The sequence below is a fragment of the Amblyraja radiata genome, chromosome 26 (genome assembly GCF_010909765.2).
Source record: "Amblyraja radiata isolate CabotCenter1 chromosome 26, sAmbRad1.1.pri, whole genome shotgun sequence".
Taxonomy (NCBI): domain Eukaryota; kingdom Metazoa; phylum Chordata; class Chondrichthyes; order Rajiformes; family Rajidae; genus Amblyraja; species Amblyraja radiata.
The window spans coordinates 9,939,740-9,962,264 of NC_045981.1; the positions used below are offsets into that span (position 1 = coordinate 9,939,740).

The window sequence follows — 22,525 nt, forward strand, 5'->3', positions numbered from 1 at the left end:
GCATTATTTGATCAGGAGGATAGTAGAACTAGGATGGGGCAGGGACGGAGAGAGAGAGGGAAAGCAAGTGTTACTTGAAGTTAGAGAAGTCAATGTTCATACCGCTGGGGTGTAAGCTGCCCAAGCTAAATACGAGGTGCTGTTCCTCCAATTTGCGCTGGGCCTCACTCTGACAGTGGAGGAGGCCCAGGACAGAAAGGTCAGTGTGGGAATGGGAGTGGGAGTTCCTCGGACCATAGAGATATCCCAAGACACTAGTTCCCAAAGGAACACAATCATCTACTCGACAACTTCACGATGGGTTAGAAGACCGTCCAATCTGCCCAATGAAGCTTTACAAGGCGCTGGTCCAGGCCGCATTCGGAGGCCCATGAGCAGTTTTAGGCCTCATATCGGAGGAAGAATGTGCTGCCGCAGGAGCTGGTCCAGAAGAGGTTTACGAGAATGATCCCAGGAATGATTTGGTTCACATATGATATGCTTTTGACGGCACAGGGCCTGTAGTTTAGTTTTGAATTGCAGCGCGGAAACAGGCCCTACAGCCCACCGAGTCTGCGCTGACCAGCAGTCCCCGCACACTAACAATCTCCTTCACACATCAAGGGCTATTTACAATTTTACCAAGCCAATTAACCTACAAACCAGCAAATTTTTGGAGTGTGGGATGAAACCAGAGCACCCGGAGAAAACCCACACAGGTCTCTGGAAGAACGTACAAACTCCGTACAGGCAGCACCCGTGGTCAGGATCGAACCCGGGTCTCTGGCGCTGTAAGGCAGCATCTCTGCCGCTGCGCTACCTACTATAAAGTGCAAATTGACAGAGTTTGTACGTTCTCCCCGTGACCTGCGTGGGTTTTCGCCGAGACCTTCCGTTTCCTCCCGCACTCCAAAGACGTGCAGGTTTGTAGGTTAATTGGCTTGCTGCAAGTATAAATTGTCCCTAGTGTGTGCAGGGTAATGTCAATGTGGGGGGCGATCGCTGGTCGCTGCGGTCCCGGTGGGCTTGTATCTCTAAAACTAAAAAAAACTAAAACGTTGAATTGAATGCATTGAACCCAGCATTGGTGCCCATGCCTTCTGCAGTCTTGAAATGTCTCCCTAAACTAGTCTCCCCACCTCATTCATAGTTCAAACCATCATCATCACCCCCATCGCTGTAGCTGGGAGTCAAATTTTTATTTCACCGATCACAGGTGCGGGAAACTCAAACTATAAGGAGTCATTGCATGGGAAGGAACTGCAGATGCTGGTTTTAAACCGGAGATACAAATAGCCGGAGTAACTCAGCGGGTCAGGCAGCATCTCTGGAGAGAAGGAATGGGTGAGGTTTCGGGTCGAGACCCTTCTTCAGACTGAGAGTCAGGGGAGAGGGAAACAAGAGATATAGACAGTGATGCAGACCGATACAGAACAAATGAGTGAAAGACGTGCAAAAAAAGAGAAGCTGATAAAGATCAAAGATCCTATAGCGGAGCAAGATAGACCACTCCTGCTAAATGCAATGGGCTGACGTGTAGTACGCAACGGAACGGAACGGAACGTGGGACTTTTATTCATCCATTTTAGTAACCCGACCCGACCGACTCGCAATGTAATCAACGTTGCGGGGGAACAGTTTGTGTTAATAAATTATAATTCTGAAAATGAGGAGAAGATTTTTACCAAAGAACTTTTATTTTTACGAGGATGTTTCCGTAACCGGCTTCCATCTCCGCACTATGGGATCTTTGGTGCGGAGACGGAAGCCGGTTACGGAAATGGGGCCGAAAATGACCCATGAATCTGCCCATGACCGTACTAACGTCTTTTTCGTCGAGTGGACTATCTTGCTTGCTATCGGATCTTTGAGGGAAACAGGCCATTGTTAACGGTGGCCTCGGTGAAAATGAGTGTTGGTGATGGGACTGGACTAGATGACTTTGAAGCTGGGTGGGGGAGGGGATGGAGAGAGAGAGGGGGTGCAAGGGCTCCCTTGAAGTTAGAGAAATCAATGTTCATACCGCTGGTGTGTAAGCGGCCCACGTGAAATATGAGGTGCTGTTCCTCCAATTTGCGCTGGGCCTCACTCTGACAATGGAGGAGGCCCAGGACAGAAAGGTCAGTGTGGGAATGGGGGGGGAGTCACCCCCTCTGTACAGTAGCAAACAGCCTGGACTAATACATTATTTGCGAGACCGCTCTATTGACATTGCACTTTATGTGACAAGTGGGAGGCAGTGTATTACGAGGGGTAAGGAATGCCGTTGGACAGGTTCCTGTTTTCATAAGGAATCTATTACACTTTGCTAGGGCCTGGTTTACTTTTTGGTAATTGGAACTTCTTGTTGCTGTCGGAGGCAGGGAAGCCGAGAGGTTTTTAAGTTGAGGATATTGAACGGTACGGCAGGGGAACAGGCCCTTCGGCCCACAATGTCTGTGCTGAACATGATGCCAAGACTAACTCCACCGTTTGTGATGGTAGATGCAAAATGCTGGAGTAACTCAGCGGGTGAGGCAGCATCTCTGGAGAGAAGGATTAGGCCACGTTTCGTCGCCCATTCCTTCTCTCCAGAGATGTTGCCTCACCCCCTGAGTTACTCCAGCATTTTGTGCCTACCTTCGATTCAGACAATAGACAATAGGAGCAGGAGTAGGCCATTCGGCCCTTTGAGCCAGCACCGCCATTCAATGCGATCATAGCTGATCATCCACAATCAGTACCCCGTTCCTGCCTTCTCCCCATATCCCTCGACTCTGCTATCTTCAAGCGCTCTGTCTAGCTCTCTCTTGAAAGCATCCAGAGAACTGGCCTCCACCGCCCTCTGACGCAGAGAATTCCACAAACTCACAACTCTCTGTGTGGAAAAAGTATTTTCTCATCTCCGTTCTACAGGACTCCCCCAAGAACCGAGGCCACAGTTTAAGAATAAGGGGTAAGCCATTTAAAACCAGCATCTGCAGTTCTTTCTTCCACCATTTGTGATTCATATCCCTCCATTCCTTGTACATCCATGTGCCTATCTGAAGCCCTCTTAAACGCCACTATTGTAACTGCCTGCACCATCACCCCTGGCAGTGTGTTTAAGACAGACAGACATACACACACACACATCTAAGATCAGACTTTTAATAGGCACCAGACCAAGTGGGACCCGTCAAGTCAAGTCAAGTCAAGTTTATTTGTCACATACACATACGAGATGTGCAGTGAAATGAAAGTGGCAATGCTCGCGGACTTTTGTGCAAAAGACAAACAACCAAACAAACTATAAACACAATCATAACACACATATTCTTTTACATAATAAATAATGGAAGGAAAAACATTCAGTAGAGTTAGTCCCTGGTGAGATAGGCGTTTACAATCCGAATGGCCTCTGGGAAGAAACTCTCAACCTCTCCGTTCTCACCGCATGGCAACGGAGGCGTTTGCCTGACCGTAGCAGCTGGAACAGTCCGTTGCATGGGTGGAAGGGGTCTCTCATGACATTGTTGGCTCTGGAGTTGCACATCCTGATGTATAGTTCCTGCAGGGGGGCAAGTGAAGTTCCCATAGTGCGTTCGGCCGAACGCACTACTCTCTGCAGAGCCTTCTTGTAGGTATGTTGCAAAGCCTACCTGAAGCGTCGTTGAAGATCTGCTGCTGAGGGTGTGCGCGATTTTGGCGCCGTTTAGAGGGGGCGGGTTTAAAACGCGATTTTCTCTAAGCTGTTCCAATCGAAAATGTTCAGCCTAGTTAATTATTAACGAAAAATCGCTGGAAGACCCCGTCGCAAAAGCTATTATTAGGTTTAAAGGCCTTGAATAATAGTTATAGTAGTTTAAAAATCAATCTCTAAACCCGCGACCGCCAGCAACTGCAGGGTCTCATAAAGCAAATAGCAGAAGTTAGGTTGTATATTTTTACATTAAAAAGGGCTTCTAAAGATCCCTTTATACTAAGTTTAATATTGCGAGTAGCTCAATTTGGGCCCATTATATCGCGCAGTATTTTTCTGGGCATTTGGGGCACAAATCTACCGCAATGTGAACGTTCTAAACCAGCGCGTTCCACAGGGACCCACTGGAAAGCTGATTTAAATGGGCATTTATTTACAGCAATTAAACACTAAATTCCTTCCATTTGGCCTATAAATTAATGTAAATGAGATTTAAAAATCATGTTTTATTGTGAATTATTTGTGAATATTATTTGGACATTTAGGCTATTTAAAAATGTTAATCATTTATTAAGAAATGGATAGATGTTTAGATCTAGTAATTGAAGTCTGAAATTAGCTACAATTAGGTAACTAACTAATTATATGCTTTAATTTCAGGTCATCCAAGTAAGATTATTTTATATTTGTTTCAGAATGCTTCAATCTATGATAACTGAAAATTTCATTCAGTTCTCTTAATTTTTAAGAAAGTTATGGGCTTTTGACTTCACGATCACAGCTTTTTTGTTATGTCCATAGAAAATCAATAGGGAACAAGATGCTCATTTCCCAGTATGAAAATGGCCATAACTTTTTTAATACTTGAGATATGAAAGTGAATTAGGTGTCAAATTAAACTTATTTTTATGCTTTATCTGATGGGATAAATTACAGACTTGATTTTTAAAATCTCAAAATTTTGTAACATTGCTACTTCTTGTCCTTGGCAGAGCAATTCCCAAACCAGATGGTAATGTTCCCGGACAAGATGCTTTCCACCGCCGCTGCGTAGAAGCACTGGAGGATCCTCGGAGACACTCTGAATTTCCTCAATTGCCTGAGGTGGTAAAGGCGCTGCCTTGCCTTACTCACGAGTGCTGAGGCGTGTGATGCCCATGTCATATCCTCGGAGATGTGGACTCCCAGATATTTAAAACAGTTCACCCTATCCACAGGATCCCCATTTATCCTCAATGGAGTGTACGTCCTCGGATGATGTGCCCTCCTAAAGTCCATGATCAGCTCCTTCGTATTTTGATGTTCAAGAGGAGGCTGTTATCCTGGCACCAGTGTGCTAGACCAGCCACCTCCTCCCGGTAGGCCTTCTCGTCGTTGTCTGAGATCAGGCCCACCACCACAGTGTCATCAGCAAACTTAATTATTGAGTTGGAGCTGAACCTAGCCATACAGTCATGTGTGTACAGGGAGTACAATAGGTGGCTGAGGACGCAACCCTGGGGCGATCCTGTGCTCAGGGTGAGGGACTTCGATGTATTCCCTCCCATCTTGACTACCTGGGGCCTGGCGGTGAGAAAGTCCAGGACCCAGGCACACAGGGAGGTGTTGAGCCCCAATTTCATTAGCTTCCCGGCCAGTCTGGTGGGGACTATCGTGTTGAAGGCTGAACTGTAGTCTATGAACAGCATCCTCACGTAGCCCCCCTTCTGGCTGTCCAGATGGGAGAGTGCGGTGTGCAAGACCTGGGAGACCGCATCGTCCGTGGATCTGTTCGGACGGTATGCGAACTGCAACGGGTCCATGTTCCGAGGGAGGAAGGCGCAGATGTGTTTCTTCACCAGCCAAAGCATTTCATGACTACCGAGGTAAGGGCCACCGGACGGTAGTCATTCAGACAGGCTGGGGAGGCATTTTTTGGTACCGGTACAATGATGGATTTTTTGAAGCAGGCAGGGACCACGGACTTGTCCAGGGAGAGGTTGAATAATGTAGTGAGCACTGGAGCTAGCTGCGTAGCACAGGACTTGAGTACTCACCCCGAGATGCCATCGGGGCCTGCAGCTTTTCTCGTGTTCACCTCACGTCGTGCTTGGACAGCGAGAATGTGTGCACATTCCTCCCTTCAGCTTCGGTAGCCAGCCCGCTGGCGGTATTGTCGATAGTCGGCAGACCTGGGGTGGTGTTGCCCCTCTCGAAACGAGCGTAAAAGGAGTTCAGGTCATCAGCTCGGGAGGTGCCGGCACTTGCGGATGAGGGAGGGGTGCTCCGGTAGTTGGTTACAATCCGTAGCCCCTGCCACAGGCTTCTGGTGTCCTGCTGCTCCATCTGTAACTCCATCTTGTCTCTGTACCTTCTCTTTGCGTCCTTCACCGCCCTTCGCAGTCGGTAGGACTCTGCCTTGTAGACGTCCATGTTACCGTTGGGTCCCTGTCACACGGGAGACCTGGTCCACCAACGCAACCCATTCCCCAACGCAATATTCCACCACTCACCCATAGCCCCTACAGGAGGCCTGGTCCCCCAACGCAACCCGTTCCCCAAGGCAATATTCCAACACTCACCCGTTTCTCCAACACAACCCGTTCCTCCAACGCAATATTTCAGCGATCACCCATAGCCAACAACTGCTCAGAGGCTGTTCATTTCGCCTTATTCAGCGTCCCTCATTTTTAAACTTTAAAAAAAATGCATTTGCACTTGCTAGCTAGCAGAACTCAGTGTACTGTGACTTTAAAAAAAATGCATTTTCACTTGCTAGGGTTAGCAGGACTCAGTGTACATGGATAGCAACAATGCTGTGAGCAGGGCTATGCACAGGGAATAAGCAAAAGACAGTTGTTTTTAGAGATTTTTGAAGATTTTCATAACTTGAGAAATAAAGCATAAATCTTTCAGATAACACAATTTTGGACTCCATGGGACAAAACTCTACAGGAATATGTAAAATTTTTACTGTTAGAGGACCATTTTTTTTGAGCAGATGTGATTATACACACACACACATCCAGTTATAGGATATGATATGAAAATCTGGAAAAGCTCCAACTGCGCACACGCGAATAAGTGGGGGCGCTGTTTTAAGTTATTTCGAGTTATAAATGTCAATAACTTGTAAAATATACCGTCAATCTGAAGGGAATTTACATCGCAGGACAATGGTAAGGTGGACCAAAAATTGTAGCGCTATCGTGTACTATTTTTGTGCAAATATAGGTTCAAATGTATATACAAATATAGGTATATACAAATACAGGTACAAAAAATATATAGGTACAAACAAGATGAGAGTTTCAGTAATATACAGATAAATTATCAGGTCTCCCCTCAACCTCCAGTGTTCCGGAGAAAACAATCCAAGTCTGTCCAACATCTCCCTGTAGCTAATACCCCCTGAACCAGGCGGTACTCTGGTAAATGCGTCCTGCACCTTCTCCAAAGTTGCCACGTCCCTCCTGTAATGGGGCGACCATTTAGGAGGTTTATTATTGTCACGGAGGTTTATTATTGTCTGTACGGAGTTTGCACGTTCTCCCCGTGACCTGCGTGGGTTTTCTCCGGGTGCTCCGGTTTCCTCCCACACGCCAAAGACGTGCAGGTTTGCAGGTTAATTGGCTTTGGTAAAATTGTAAATTGTCCCTAGTGTGTGTAGGATAGTGCTAGTGTACGGGGTGATCGTCGGGTCAGTGCTGCCTCGGCGGGCCTGTTTCCGAACTGTATCTCTAAAGTCTAAAGTTTAGTAAATATCTGCCAAGCAAATTCCCCATCTGTGTTTACTTCTTGTAGTTAACTTCCCCTTGGAGTTTATCCCCCACCCCTGCCACCCCACTCCTGGCTAAAGGTGCAGCGATGGCGCAGCGGGTAGAGCTGCTGCCTCACAGCGCCAGAGACCCGGGATTGACCCCGACCTTGGCTGCTGTCTGTGTGGAGTTTGCACGTTCTCACTGTGACCGCGTGGGTTTCCACCGGGTGCTCAGGTTTCCTCCCACATCCCAAAGACGTTCGTATGTTGAAGGAGCAGAAATAGGCCATTTGGCCCCATCAAGTCTACTCCGCCATTCAATCATGGCTGATCTATCTCTCCCTCCAAACCCCATTCTCCTGCCTTCTCCCCGTAACCCCTGACACCCGTACTAATCAAAAGCAGGTTTGTCGGCTAATTGGCCCTCTGTAAATCGCCCTTGTTGTGTAGGGTGGGTGGTTGTGAAATTGGGATAGCACAGAACTAGAAAGTGAATGGCCACTCGATTGTCGGTGTGGACTCGGTGGGCTGAAAGACCCGTTTCAATGCTGTTTCTTTCAATTAATCAAATTGAAGTACAATCAAAAAACTTGGCGTGCACAGGTTAGGTCAGGCAGCATCTCTGTCGGACATGTTCCCCAGGGATGCTGCCTGGCCCGATGAGTTACTCCAGCACTTTGTCCTTGTTTGCAAACCAGCATCTGCAGTTCCTTGTATTACCTGCCGTACATATTTCCCTCTTCACCCACTAATTGCGCTTCTCAATGACGAATTAGAGAGGGCTTTTGATTAGCGCGGTTGTCAAGGGTTATGGGGACCAGATAGGAGATCGGGGTTGAGAGGGTAAGATAGATCAGCCATTATTGAATGGCAGAGTAGACTCGTTAGACTTAAGAGATACTGCACAGAAACAGGCTCTTTGACCCAGTGAGTCCCGTGCAGACCAGCGATCGCCCCGCACACTAGCACTATCCTACACACTGGGGATCATTTACACCTCACAGAAGCCTGAGAAAACCCATGTGGGCGACGGGAAGAACGTGCAAACTCCGTACTGACAGCAGCCGGGTCTCGATGGGCTGAAGAGCCCAATTCTGCTCCGATGGCTAATTGCAGCGAATTGTGGACGCAGCCCAGACCATCACACAAACCAACCTCCCTTCCACTGACTCCCATTTATACCTCACCCTGCCTCGGCAAGGCCAGCAGCATAATCAAGGACCAGTCTCACCCCGGCCACTCCCTCTTCTCCCCTCTCCCATCGGGCAAAAGGTACAGAAGTGTGAAAACGCACACCTCCAGATTCAGGGACAGTTTCTTCTCATCTGTTATCAGGCAACTGAATCATCCTACCATAACTACTATCTACCTCATTGGTGACCCTCGGACTATCCTTGATCTGACTTTGCTGGCTTTACCTTGCACTAAACGTCATTCCCTTATCATGTATCTATAACATTGTGAATTGCTCACTCTAATCTTGTAACATTTTTCGGCTGACTGGATAGCAGCAACAAAAAGCATTTCACCGTACCTTGGTACACATGACAATAAACTAAACTAAATTATTAAATGACTATTTTAATAAGAATAATTAAAGACATTCTCTCTCTTGCATTTTAATCAGCCAGATATTAATTAACCAGCGATTCCTTTGAGGTAGATAAATTAATAGCATTTATTGGAGATCTCACTTCTTTAATCTTATAGCGCTCATTTGATCGAAATGTTCTATCTTTTGCCAATACCTTGAAACTTATGAGCTCCTCTTCAGTGAATCCGTGATGGTGAATTATCTTCATTTGTTTAACCAAAGTGCTCTTCCCACTCTCAGCTGCACCTGGAACAGATGTAGTTTAGTTTAGTTTAGTTTAGAGATACAGCACGGAAACAGGCCCTTCGGCCCAGACCGGCCAGCGATCCCCGCACATCAACACCATCCTACACACACCAGGGACAATTTACACTTATACCAAGCAAACCTGCACATCTTTGGAGTGTGGGAAGAAACCGAAGACCTCGGAGAAAACCCACGCAGGTCACGGGGAGACCGTACAAACTGGATTGTACCAAATAAAATGAGGAAGGGAATTCCTCATGCCCACTAGCCTCGCCCCAACTCCGTGCCCAGGCCAGGTCACTCTCTGCGTGCTGGTCCCCGTAGACGATCTGCGGCCACTCTTTACAAGGGACGGTGGCGCGGCGGTAGACTCGCTGCCTCACGGCGCCAGAGACCCGGGTTCGATCCTGACTACAGGTGCCGTCTTTATGGTGTTTGTACATTCTCCCTGCGACTTGTAATTCGAGTTTCACTGTATCTCAATTGGTCCATGTGACAATAAACTGATCTTTGACCTGCGTGGGTTTTCCCCGGGTGCTCCGGTTTCCTCCCACTTACTCCAAAGGCGTAAATATTTATAGATCAATTGGAATCATGAAGCTGTAAGAATTGTCCCTAGTGCGTGTAGGATAGCGTTAATGTACCGGGATCGCTGGTCGGCGCGGACTCGACGGGCCGAAGGGCCTGTTTCGGCGATGTATCTCTAAACTATACCCAACTGCTCCACTCTTTTAAGCCTCTCTAATTAAGAACACCAAAAACTGTTTATTGTATTCCTGGCTTGTTCTCTCAAGCACCCTGTGCAATGTGAAAATATTGCCCTGTTTCTGAACGGCAAGGTGACTTTGTACACTGAGGGTGGCTCGACTGTAGTCGTGTATACTCGTCTCACTGACTGAAACCACGCCACAAAATAAAGATCTCGACCCGAAACGTCGCCCATTTCCTTCTCTCCATAGATGCGGCCTCACCCCCGAGTTTCTCCAGCATTTTTCTGCGCTGTATCTCTAAACTGAACGGAATTGCATCATCGGTAGACAAAAATGCTGGAGAAACTCAGCGGGTCAGGCAGCATCTATGGAGCGAAGGAATAGGTGACGTTTCGGGTGTCCAGGTCTGCCGGCTCCGGTTGGAGTTCCAGAGCCCCCACAGACGTCCAGCGGCACGGTGGCGCAGCGGTAAAGTTGGTGCCTCACAGCCCCAGAGACCCAGGTTCGATCCTGACCTCGGGTGCTGTCTGCGTGGTGTTTGCACGTTCTCCCTGTGGCCTGCGCGGGTTTTCTCCGGGAGCTCTGGTTTCCTCGCACACTCCAAAGACGTGCGAGTTTGCAGGTTAATTGGCTTCTGTAAATTGTCCTGCAGGATGTGAAGTTGGGATAATATAGAACTAATGTGAACACGTGATCATTGGTCGGCTCGGACTCGGTGGGCCGAAGGGCTTGTTTCAGCGTTGTATCTCTGAACTAAAGGGCCTGTCCCACTGTACGAGGTAATTCAAGAGTTCTCCCGAGTTTCCCCTGATTCGAACTCGGAGATTTACGGTAATAGCCGCTCGTAGGTACTCGGGGCGCTCGTGGAAATTTTTCAACATGTTGAAAAATCTTCACGAGCTTACCGCGTTTCCCGAGTACCTGCCGTTAGCGTTATGAGCTGCTAAGAGACGTCCCGAGCTCCGACGTACCCGCTACGTACTTACGAGTTTGATTATTTAAAAAAAAACTCAGGAGAGCTCTTGAATGACCTCGTACAGTGGGACAGGCCCTTAAAACTAAACACAGCTTAAAATACTCAGACTGGCAATATTGCACAGACCGATAGACAATGACACCTGAAATCACCCACTCTCCCATTTATTTGTCATACCTGATACATCACATTATTCAAGGTATTTCTTATTGGGCAGGCCCAGAGGACAGGGTTTGGAGCAACCTTTTAGGTACCTGACAAGACATGGAGTGCTGGAGGAACTCAGCGGGTCAAACAGTTTCTTCCCAGCTGATATCAGACAACTGAACCACACTACCAACAACTAGAGAGCAGTCCTGGACTGTCTACCTCATTGGAGATCCTTAGATTATCTTTTGATCGGACTTTACCTTGCACTAAACGTTTTCACTGGATATGTTGAGAAAGCAGGAACGGGGTACTGATTTTCGATGATCAGCCATGATCATATTGTATAGCTGTGCTGGCTCGAAGGGCCGAATGGCCTACTCCTGCACCTATTTTCTATGTTTCTCCCAAGTTCTCCCCTCTCCAATCTCCAAGCCAAGACGTGCAGTAGTGTGAAAAAGCACACCTCCAGATTCAGGGACAGTTTCTTCCCATCTGTTATCTGTCCCAATCCTATCAACAACTAGAGATCTGTCCAGAGCTACTAACTACCTCAATGGAGACCCTCGGACTATCTTTGATGGGACTTTATCTTGCATAAAACATTATTCCGTTTATCTGTACACTGTGGATGGCTCCACTGTAATCATTTATTGTATTTTCGCTGACAGGTTAGCAGATAACAAAAGCTTTTCACTGTACCATGTGACAAACTCAACTCAAACTCATCTGTAAAAAGAATGAACCAAAGATAATTCAAGCTGGGACCCTTCTTCAGATCCTGCACAGATTTACTCGAAGACTTTAGAGATACAGTGCGGACCTGGCACTCTGGCCCACTGAGTCCGCACCGACCAGCGATCTCCGGACACCGCGCACTATCTTACGCACTAGGGACAATTTACAATTTTTACCAAAGCCAATTAACCTACAAACCTGTACGTCTTTGGAGTGTGGGAGGAAACCGGAGCAGGCATTAGAGGTTATTGGGAGAAGGCAGGAGAATGGGGTTGGGAGGGAGTAATGGATCAGCCATGATGGAATGGTCTAATTCTACTCCTATTCCTTACGAGCACCCGGGGAAAACCCACGCGGTCACAGGGAGAACGTACAAACTCCGTACAGACAGCACCCGTTATCGGTATCGAACTCGGGTCTCTGGCGCTGTAAGGCAGCAACTCGACCGCTGCGCCACCGTGCCGCCCAAAGATGGGACCCAAGATGGCCGCCGAGCCGCTGAGCTCCTCCAGCACTTTGTGTTTTGCTCACGATTCTAGCATCTGCAGTTCCTTGTGCCTCCATTTTAAGTGATTAGTATAGAGAAGAGTCACAATGCACGCTAATTAAGCAAGGTTAGAAAATCAATAGCCTCTTAGTCCCGCGATTGCATCTGATACCATCCAGGACTCCATTGTGTAGCCAATTTGAATTAGGATTGCCTAAAAGGCAATTGCCAATTTATGATTAGAACCATTTAAATTCCCCCTCTCTCCTGAAAAGTTTCTAACTTGTGACATTTTTAATGCCCTGAATTAAACACTTAATGACTAACTTAAAAAGGTTATTTTGAAATGAAGTGCAATTTGTGTTCGGCGGGTAAGGCAATGAATGACTCACAAGTTTCTCATTTAGCCTGACGTGAGGTCAGTCATGCTCATCTCATCACTAAATGTTTATTGAATATTTATCTCTGATCCACACAATGGAATCCCTTATTTTTTGTTATTCCAACAAAAAAATTAAAATCGAAGTCATGTGAAGCTGGTTTGACCCAAATAGATGAATAGCGGCTTGTAAGAGTTTGGTTTGAACTGGGTCTTTACAATTGAAAAAAACGTTTTTTAGCCGACTTTCGATACAAAAATAACCGCTGAAACTCAAATATGGGCTACATTGTAAAGACTCGGCCACACAGACACCTTCATCGTTAGCAGCTAGATCACCGTTGAATAGATCTTAATCCAGTGTCAATATTTTCCAACCCACCCAACAGGAGCTCAGTCCAAATTATTTAAACTCGGGGAAAAGTTTTACAAAGTAATGGGGCGACCACGGTGCAGCAGCGGCAGATTTGCTGCCTTACAGCGCTTGCAGCGTCGGGTTCGATCCAGACTACGGGTGCGGTCTGTACGGAGTTTGTACGTTCCCCCCGTGACCGTGTGGGTTTTCTCCGAGATCTTCGTTTTCCTCCCACACTCCAAAGATGTACAGGTTTGTAGGTTAATTGGCTTGGTATAAGTGTAAATTGTCCCTAGTGTGTGTAGGGTGGTGTTAATGTGCGTGGATCACTGGTCGATGCGGACTCGGTGGGCCTGAAGGGCCTGTTTCCATGCTGTATCTCTAAAGTAAAGTTTTGCTTATTGTCATGTGTACTGAGGTACAGTGAAAAGCTTTTGTTCCAGTCAGTGGAATATAGATACATGATAAAGGCAATAACGTCTAGAGCAAGGTAAAGCCAGCAAAGACTGATCAAGGATAGGCCGGGGGTCACCAATGAGGTAGAAACTAGATAGACACAAAAAGCTGGAGTAACTCAGCGGGACAGGCAGGAATCTCTGGAGAGGAGGAATAGCTGACGTTTCAGGTCGAGACCCTTCTTCAGTCCAGGACAGCTCTCTGGTTGTTGGCGGGATGATTCAGTTGCCTGATAACAGCTGGGAAGAAACTGTCCCTGAATCTGAAGGTGTGCGTTTTCACACTTCTGTACCTTTTGCTTCAGACAGAATCCAATGAGAATTGGCAGCAAAAGTCTTCCAAATGGAAAAGGTACAAGTAATGCCAGAGACAGAGAGACAGGAAATATTACCAAGAAGAGTGAAACTGCATCTAAATATAGGAGGGTTAAAAGTAACGTGTGTCATTACTGCCCGCCACAGCTCAAACCCACAGAACAAACAAACAAACTGAAGCCAGCAAACTTTTACTGACCTAGCAACAAGATCTTCACCGCGTTCATCTCTAGCTTGGCGTGTTCGTAGAGGGCTCGGTCAATCCTGTCGCTGTGCAGTCGTGCCTGGCGCTGCTCGGCGCTGCTCTCTGGTCCCAGGCACAGTCCCATCGCCGCCGACCATTGCAAACTCAAAAGAGAAGCCAAACGCCAGGTGAATAGTTTCACCCCAAACTCTCAGGTCGAGCGGGGGCTAGTTCCCTCCCGGCTGCCCAGCGCGGTTGTTCCACATTACGCTGAGTCCTGCAGCAAACTTTGTGTGTGTGTGTGTGTGTGTGGGTCCCTCTCTCTGTGTGTGCCCTACTCTACAAAAAGTTTGAACCACTGGCGCCGTAGCTGCACCAGCCCAGCTCCCTGGTGAAACCCGAAGGAAATGACGTCTGCCTGTTAAATAGGGTGGCTCCTCGTTTTTGGGAATTGTTGAGAGCCAACATTGCTAAATAATAATGTTCACTTTGTTTGGGCTTTTTAAAAAATTAAACAACATGTGAATAACGCAGATTATGTGTCTTGATACTAATCTACCTGCTGTAATGCTAATGTCTGCTAGTCAAGTGTGTTTAATTGTCCTGTGTCCCAGACAGAACAATGACAATCTTGCTTGCATCAGCACAACACAATGTGTAAACAGTAAACAGTATAACAAATTAGAAAAAAAAGTTATGTGTATAATATATATATATTTACACACACACACGTATTATATACACACACACGTGCACATACACACACGTACACACACATATATACATATACACACACATATATACATACACAAATGTACACACACATTTATACACATACACACATGTACACACACACATTTATATATATAGGTGCTGAGAATTCCATTCTGCATAGCACTATGTGTCATTCCCTTTGCTCTATTAATCGATGGTTCCTTATTATCACAAGCAAAGTGAATATTATTCTGCATACAGTTCAGTAAATTATTACTATGCCTGTGTTGAACTGAGCCGGAGGTTGTGCCACCGGGAACAAAGGAGTCGGTAAGGGGGGGCCGCTGTGAGGGGGAGGGGGGGGGGGCAGTGGAAGAATGAATAGGAGGACCCGCGTGGGGGAGGGGAAGAGGGGGGGAAGATGAACAAAGGAGGACCTTGCGTGGGATACTTTGTAACTTTGGCCGCGCCCTTTACATGGCCGCTATTTACATACTTTGGGTATTCAAGCAAAGAATTTCACTCTGACTTGTCACATGTATTCTATTCAATTCAATTATACATTTTCACAATCCCGGATTAAGTACAAAGCTACCTATTGTACTTGAGTTTGGCTTGAATGTGCAAAAATGGATAGGGAAGGAGTAGAGGGATATGGGCCAAAACGCAGGCTGGTGGGACTAGTGTAGATGGAGCATCTTGGTCAGCATGGGCAAGTTGGGCCGAAGGGCCTGTTTCCACGCTGTATGACCCCGTGACTGTATAATATTATCTGAAGGAATACCAGATAATATATAGATGGTATTGTAATATTATCGGAATATATATTATCCAATTTGATTGATAGCATGCAATAAAAGCTTTTCACTGGACTTTGTTAAACTTGAATGTAATAAACCCAAATCTAAAATAAAAACAGACACTGATGGAATCTGACAGCAGGCCAGGCAGTACTACTGAATTACACCAACATGTTGTGTCTATCATCAATGTAAACCAGCATCTGCAGTTCTTTTCTACACAATAGAATCAGCCTTTTAGGTCAGTTTTAACAAACGGTCTCATATCTTAAACATTAATAAATGAATACGTTTATTGGCCAAGTATTCACATACAAGGAATTTGCCTTGGTGCTCCGCCCGCAAGCGACATGACATACAGTGAGTTAGGAATGACACATAAACCAAAACCCACGTAACTATTTGTTTTTCCACAGATGCTGCCTGACCTGCTGCGTATTTTCAAAATTTTCTGCTTTTTTTCAATTTAAGATCTCCAACAATTGCATTTTGTTGGTGTTTTAAAAAAAAATTAGAGTTATCTCATGAATGTTGAACAAACAAAAGGGCAGTGTTCTGGAAATAATGCATAATATTGTATCCAGGTACAAATTGACCTACTATGAGACGAATAAAACGGAAAATACTGGAAACACACACCAGATCAGGCAGCATCTGCTGAATGAGATGGTTGAGAGCCTCAGGTTCCTTGGCTTTAATATTACCAACAATCTCTCATGGACCGGCCACTTTGAGGCGACATCCTATTAGATTGCAGGCGGAGCATTTTAGTGCGGTACCGACATGGCGGACATGTTATAACATAGACAGATGTTTCAACATACTATATGGCTGGACCTCTGAAGACATGTTATGTCTGGCAGAAGCCCTCTCTGTTACATACTAGACACAAAATAGACAATAGGTGCAGAAGTAGGCCATTAGGCCCTTCGAGCCAGCACCGTCATTCAATGCGATCATGGCTGATCATCCCCAATCAGTACCCTGTTCCTGCCTTTTCCCCATATCCCCTATCTTTAAGAGACCTATCCAGCTCTCTCTTGAAAGCATCCAGAGAATCTGCCTCCACCTCTGAGGCAGAGAATTCCACACACATAATGTATCAAAACCCTGACTCTCAGTCTGAAGAAGGGTCCCGACCCGAAACGTCACCTATTCCCTTTCTCCAGAGTTGCTGCCTAACCAGCTGAGTTACTCCAGCTTTGAGTGCCTTATCTTCAGTTTAAACCAGCATCCGCAGTTCCTTCCTACACGTCTGTTTCATACACACCGATTTTCCTGAGCTGTCTGATTTACTGGCAAAAGATTATCAACTGTGTCATAAGATCTGTGCCAATATCTTTTTAAAAAAAATCCTTTCAACATGTTCTTTTTTGGACAGGTAATACATTGTGACCTGCTATTACAGTTGCAATTGTTACCTGTGGATATAGTGCTCAAGTCTTCATAACAAAAATAAATCAAGAATCAGTAGATATGCTGTATTTTTTAATCAATTGCTCATCACTCCCATTTCCTGAGGTAATTGAGGACAAGTTAATGTTTTGAGGGTCCCGGCCCAAAATGTCACCTATCCTTTTCCTCCAGGGAGTTGCCTGACCCTCTAAGTTACTCCAGCATTTTGTGTCTATCTTAAAGTTTTTAATCCCTTGCCATCTATTGTCCAATAAGACTATGACTTTCGTCCAGGATAAAGACTATATTGGGCACTTAAACTGTTGTCAGACATGAGACAGTGTGGAATTGAGATCACAGAATATGGATGTATTCATTTATTATTGTCTACCTAGTTATTCTCTCCAAAGATAGATACAAAATGCTGGAGCAACTCAGCGGGTCAGATAGCATCTCTGGAGGTCGAGACCCTTCTTCAGTAATTGTTCTCTCCCTTTGTTCATCTTTTCCCCCACCTGGTTCCATCAGCCCATCATCCCCTCTCCATCTGGTCCCACCAGATGCCAAACCTGTCTCTCTCCACACAAACTCCGCCTTGTTTCATCCTCCCCTTACACCGTCGAGACCAAACGCAGACTGGGCGATCGTTTCGCGGAACACCCTCACTCAGCCCACCTGAACCTACCTGATCTCCCGGTTGCTGGACACTTTAATTCTCCTTCCCATTCCTACACAGACCTTTCTGTCCTTGGTCTCCTCCATTGTCAGAGTGAGGCTAAATGCAACTTGGAGGAACAGCATTCCCTCTCTCTCTCTCTATCCCTCCCCAACCAAATTGCACTAGCTTCTCATTTTCACCCTACACACAGCTAACAATGGCCTTTCCTTTATCTTCGTTACTTTTTTGCATATTTATCATTTTGCATAACTTTTTCTTTATCTCTCCACATCACCGTCTGTATCTCTCATTTCCCTTATCTCTAAACAGTCTGAAGGGTCTCGACCCGAAACGTCACCCATTCCTTCTCTCCAGAGATGCTGCCTCTCCTGCTGAGTTACTCCAGCTTTTTGTGTCTATCTCCACTTAACACCCACTCGCCTAACCCCTTCCAACTACAATATACAGGTAACATTTCCTGTACCCTTTCAGCCATGATGTAGAATCTCAACCCAAAACGTCAACGTACGTACACTTTTTGGCTCCACAGATGCAGCTTGAACCGTTGGATTCTTTTCAGTATTCTGCTTTTTTTGTTCTAGATGTTCCAGCATCTGCATTCTCTTTTGGCCGAATGTTTTGGTGTTGCATTATTGGTAGAAAGCAGATACATACACAATTCAATGGAATCACAGGCAGTAAGTCGCATGAAGCCCTTGTAAATTAAAAAAGCTGGAATAATGCTCCACAACAATAGGGTTTAGAATTTACAATTATAGAGCCTTGGGCATACAGATGAAGATATTTAGGAATCAGATCTTGAATTTGAATGTAATGGTCACACCATTCCCCCACCATGTCCCCCTGGACACCCGGTGGCGCTGTTACTAGCTGCCTCCGCCCACGGTCTGGTTGTCTCTTTTACTTTTTGTTATGTTAGTGTGTTTTTTTCAGTTTTATGTGGGGGAAGCGGGTAGGGTAAGGGGGGAACCGTCCTTCAGTTGCTTCCTGGCGAGGATGCGGCTATTATCCGAGTCGCGTCCTCGCCCCCCCCCGCGGCCTACCGACTGAATTGGCGCGGCCTTTCCTGCCGGGACTGGATCAGAGCTTCAGCAGCTGCGGCACTGCGCTCGATACATCGTGGAGCGGGCGAGGCCTTACCTGGGATCGCCGCTTGGAGCTCATGGAGTGTTGGGCCGCTGCTCCAACATCGCGGAGCTGTGGGAGCGGAGCTCCCAACGCAGGCAGCGCTGACTTTAACATCATGGTGTCCTGGGACCCTATGCCGGGGGTCGCCAGCGCGAATCTCCGCCCAGCGCAGCCTGTGGACATCGGGAGCCGCGGACTCCGGTGGAAGGTGGCCGATTCAGAGGTCCAGGCCGCTGAGGATGTTCTCCCGTTCGACGTCGGGTTCCATCGTTCCCGGCGAGAGGGCCTGAACATCGGGCCGCCCGTAGCGGCGACTACAGGGTGCTCGGGACGCCCCGACCACGGGTGAACATTGGGGAACATCAGTGAGGAGGTTGACTGGACTTTGGTTCCTTCCCTCACAGTGGGGAACTTTGGTGCCGCTGCGGGGATGTTTGTGTTGTGGACTACTGTATTCTGTGTTTTTGTGGGTTTTTTTATTTTATTTTTTGTATGACTGTAAGGGAATTTCGTTGTCTCTTAATCGAAGACAATGACAATGAATCAAATCAAATCAAATCAAATCAAATCAAGTCTAGTCACCGGGGTCTATTCTTGCTCAATAAAACGTGTTCAATAAAGGAATCCAAATCCAGCAGTTATGCTGTAACTCTTACTTAAAAAATTAATTTCCACTTAAGTGCAGCAATGAAGAAACTCTTATAGTTTCAGGTGAAGTACTAAATCAACGTCCCATCTACCACTTTAGGTACATGTTGGTAAATTCTCCAATATTGTGATTAATATTTCACCTTTGCTCAAAAGCACAAAATTAATTTGGTCGTTATCAGATTGTTGTTATGGAAACTTGCTGGGCACAAAGTCGCTGCCAGATTTCCTGTATTATAACAGTGACAGTTACTGAAGATAGACACACAATGCTGGAATAACTCAGCGGGTCAGGCAGCACCTCTGGTGAATGTTTTGGGTTGGGACCCTTCTTCAAACTTTTACATTTACTAGATTAACCAACATTTTCATTAAAGCTGCAGCATGAATGAATTTAATTGTTCCTGTTCATTGACTTAACACTTAATATTTAAAAAATACTTAAGTATTCTTACACGCCTCAGAACTCTGGTATAATTGCAGGTGATATATTTTGTTATGGTCAAATTTGAGAACTGTACTATATAATAGATTCTCAATGGATAGCGATTTTAAAAGAAGCCAATATTCAGAATTACAGAGTGCAGCGTAGGTTTACAAGGTTAATTCCCGGGATGGAGGGACTGTTATATGCTGAGAGAATGGAGCAGCTGGGCTTGTACAATCTGGAGTTTAGAAGGTTGAGAGGGGATCTCATTGAAACATACAAGATTGTTAAGGGTTTGGACACGCTAGAGGCAGGAAACATGTTCCCGATGTTGGGTGAGTCCAGAACCAGGGGCCACAGTTTAAGAATAAGGAGTAAGCCATTTAGAACGGAGAAGAAGAAACACTTTTTCTCAAAGAGAGTGGTGAGTCTGTGGAATTCTCTGCCTCAGAGGGCGGTGGAGGCAGGTTCTCTGGATGCTTTCAAGAGAGAGCTAGATAGGGCTCTTAAAAATAGCGGAGTCAGGGGATATGGGGAGAAGGCAGGAACGGGGTATTGATTAGGGATGATCAGCCATGATCACCTTGAATGGCGGTGCTGGCTCGAAGGGCCGAATGGCCTACTCCTGCACCTATTGTCTATACAACCAAACATATTTTCCTAAGCTGACTGATCCATTGGCAAAAGATTATTATCATGGTAGTGGGAACAAAGCTTGCAATTGATTGTAGTATTTATATATGTGTTAAAAATACAGTTTGAAGGTCCAGCATAGAAACGAATGTCACATTTTTTGTGCAATCTATTCTCCAAAGACCTAACCTTATTTAGACTTATTAACTTTCCTCTTCCCTTTATCATGACCTTTAATGCTTCAGGGAGTAACTGTAATGTAGATATCAATTAAGCGATAACATATTCTAAAGAAAGTCATGGTAATGCAAATAAAATATCCATGCAAAGATTGCTTGAGAAACAAAATATTAATGAAAAATGCAGACGAAAGCATATAACATTAGATATTTGCAATGATTTCTGAAGTCGGTATCATGTTAATTCACCTATATATATAATATACCGTACAATATATTAGACAAGAGACTTCTCTTAAATCACCACTGGTGTGAAGTTGACATTTAATTTCAAAGCTTTATGGACACAGGTTTGTCAGGACATACATTCATAAAAGTATAACTTTGGAGTTAAACATAAAACAAGATCTTTAAATGAACTCAGAAGCAAAAAAATGAAACAAACTAGAACAGTGATAAACAAATTTACAGAACATAATCATTACACAAAAAAATTCACAGTATGCAAAGGATAACAACAAATATTATTTACTTGAGTATCTAGTGACACACATTAAAATAATACCCTGACGTTATAGTGTTATTGGCTCAGTTTCATAGCTCAACTAGTTCTCAATGTTAGTCATCTTCACCTAATTATTGGAGAATGTGGACCATGAATGGGTAGGTGTAAAATTCAAAATAAAATGACATTAAATGGTACACCATAACTTCTAATTAGATGAACCTTAAGAGCAAGAACTTTGTTCAAGCTATTTACATTGCCAAATGCTGGAATACAAACCAGATCTAAAGAAAAATGCAGACATTTTGAACTTTTATTTTCTTCAAACTGTTGTGAAAAGAGAATTCGAATATTTCTAATATATTTACCATCATACCATTGTTTATACGAGTAACTAGAATTTATTGGACAGTGTGTATTGCAGACTTCTATTGAAGTGCTGTGTGGTCCCCTGAAATAATAGTTACCAAAGTACATAGTGTTCATCAGATAAGAGTCAGAACTATAGCATTAATCAGAACCACTACATATGCAAAAAAAACGAATCAAAAATTCCATCAGTGCCAAGTTATTCTTCAAAACCACCGAGGGTTATCTTTTGGCCGGGACTGGGAGCAGTGGTGAGGTACCCCTTAAAGTTTTTATTCAACAAACTTAAAGATTTGAAATTGCTTCCTGCACTGTGAATAGAGGAAATTAAAAAATAAACCGTGGCTTATTATCTGCAAATCGATTGTTACTGTTGTTTTGTTGGTAAACATTAAATCCGTCTCGATTTTCAATTGCACCTTAAAATACCTTTATAAATAGAAAAGCAGCATGATACATAAATAAAATCCAATCGCCTTTTAAGTGCAATAGATTTTGTGAAAAGTCTACAATATCAGATCTTTTACATTCAATGAACTGAATATAGAATATGTAATCTTAAATTATATTCTTCAAAGTTGTTACTGCACTGTAAACACATTCACTAACCAACCATACACTTACAAGCAGCTGCCTTAGTACTCTCATATGTTTAGTACCCCCATACGTTTCGTGCATCCCATAATTTTAAATTAAAACTACTATTAAAAATTATTGCCAAACAAACCCACTGCAAATCTGAAATACCAAAATCTGGTAAACATAATAAAAAACAGTGCTGAAGTAAGATGATTCATTAGATTTAGTGTAATGATGTAAATGCCCATCACAATCGAGTGCCATATCGCACTACTGACAGTGTTTGTGCTCTGGGATTTCTTTAATTTGTTCGTCGGCTTTCTTCTTGATTGCTTCTATTGCAGCCAGCTCTTTCGCTTCTTTCTTTTGGTTTCTTGCCTCAAATTGTAACCTTTAAACCGGGATAAAAGAAAATAGGTTCAAAAATCTGAGCAAAGAACGTATAATAGCGCCCATTAGTTGCTCAAAAAGTTGACCTGCATTACTTTAGTTTAGTGATATGGC

General features: G+C 44.9%; 2 protein-coding genes across 3 annotated transcripts in view; both read right to left on the minus strand.

Annotated features, from left to right (window-relative positions):
• Positions 1–14,314, minus strand: part of LOC116987901 (guanine nucleotide-binding protein G(o) subunit alpha-like) — a 55,999-nt gene extending 41,685 nt beyond the window's left edge. The window contains exons 1-2 of the mRNA XM_033044214.1: positions 13,981–14,314; positions 9,128–9,219 (exon numbers count right to left, since the gene is read on the minus strand). Of these exons, the coding sequence (XP_032900105.1) occupies positions 9,128–9,219; positions 13,981–14,110 (222 nt within the window). The 5' untranslated portion in view covers positions 14,111–14,314. The remainder of the gene's footprint in view (positions 1–9,127; positions 9,220–13,980) is intronic.
• A 6,549-nt stretch (positions 14,315–20,863) lies between these two features.
• Positions 20,864–22,525, minus strand: part of pcyt2 (phosphate cytidylyltransferase 2, ethanolamine) — a 36,120-nt gene continuing 34,458 nt past the window's right edge. For both annotated transcript variants that reach the window (XM_033044219.1, XM_033044218.1), the window contains one exon: positions 20,864–22,412. In XM_033044219.1, coding sequence (XP_032900110.1) covers positions 22,292–22,412 — 121 coding nt within the window. In that variant the 3' untranslated portion in view covers positions 20,864–22,291. The remainder of the gene's footprint in view (positions 22,413–22,525) is intronic.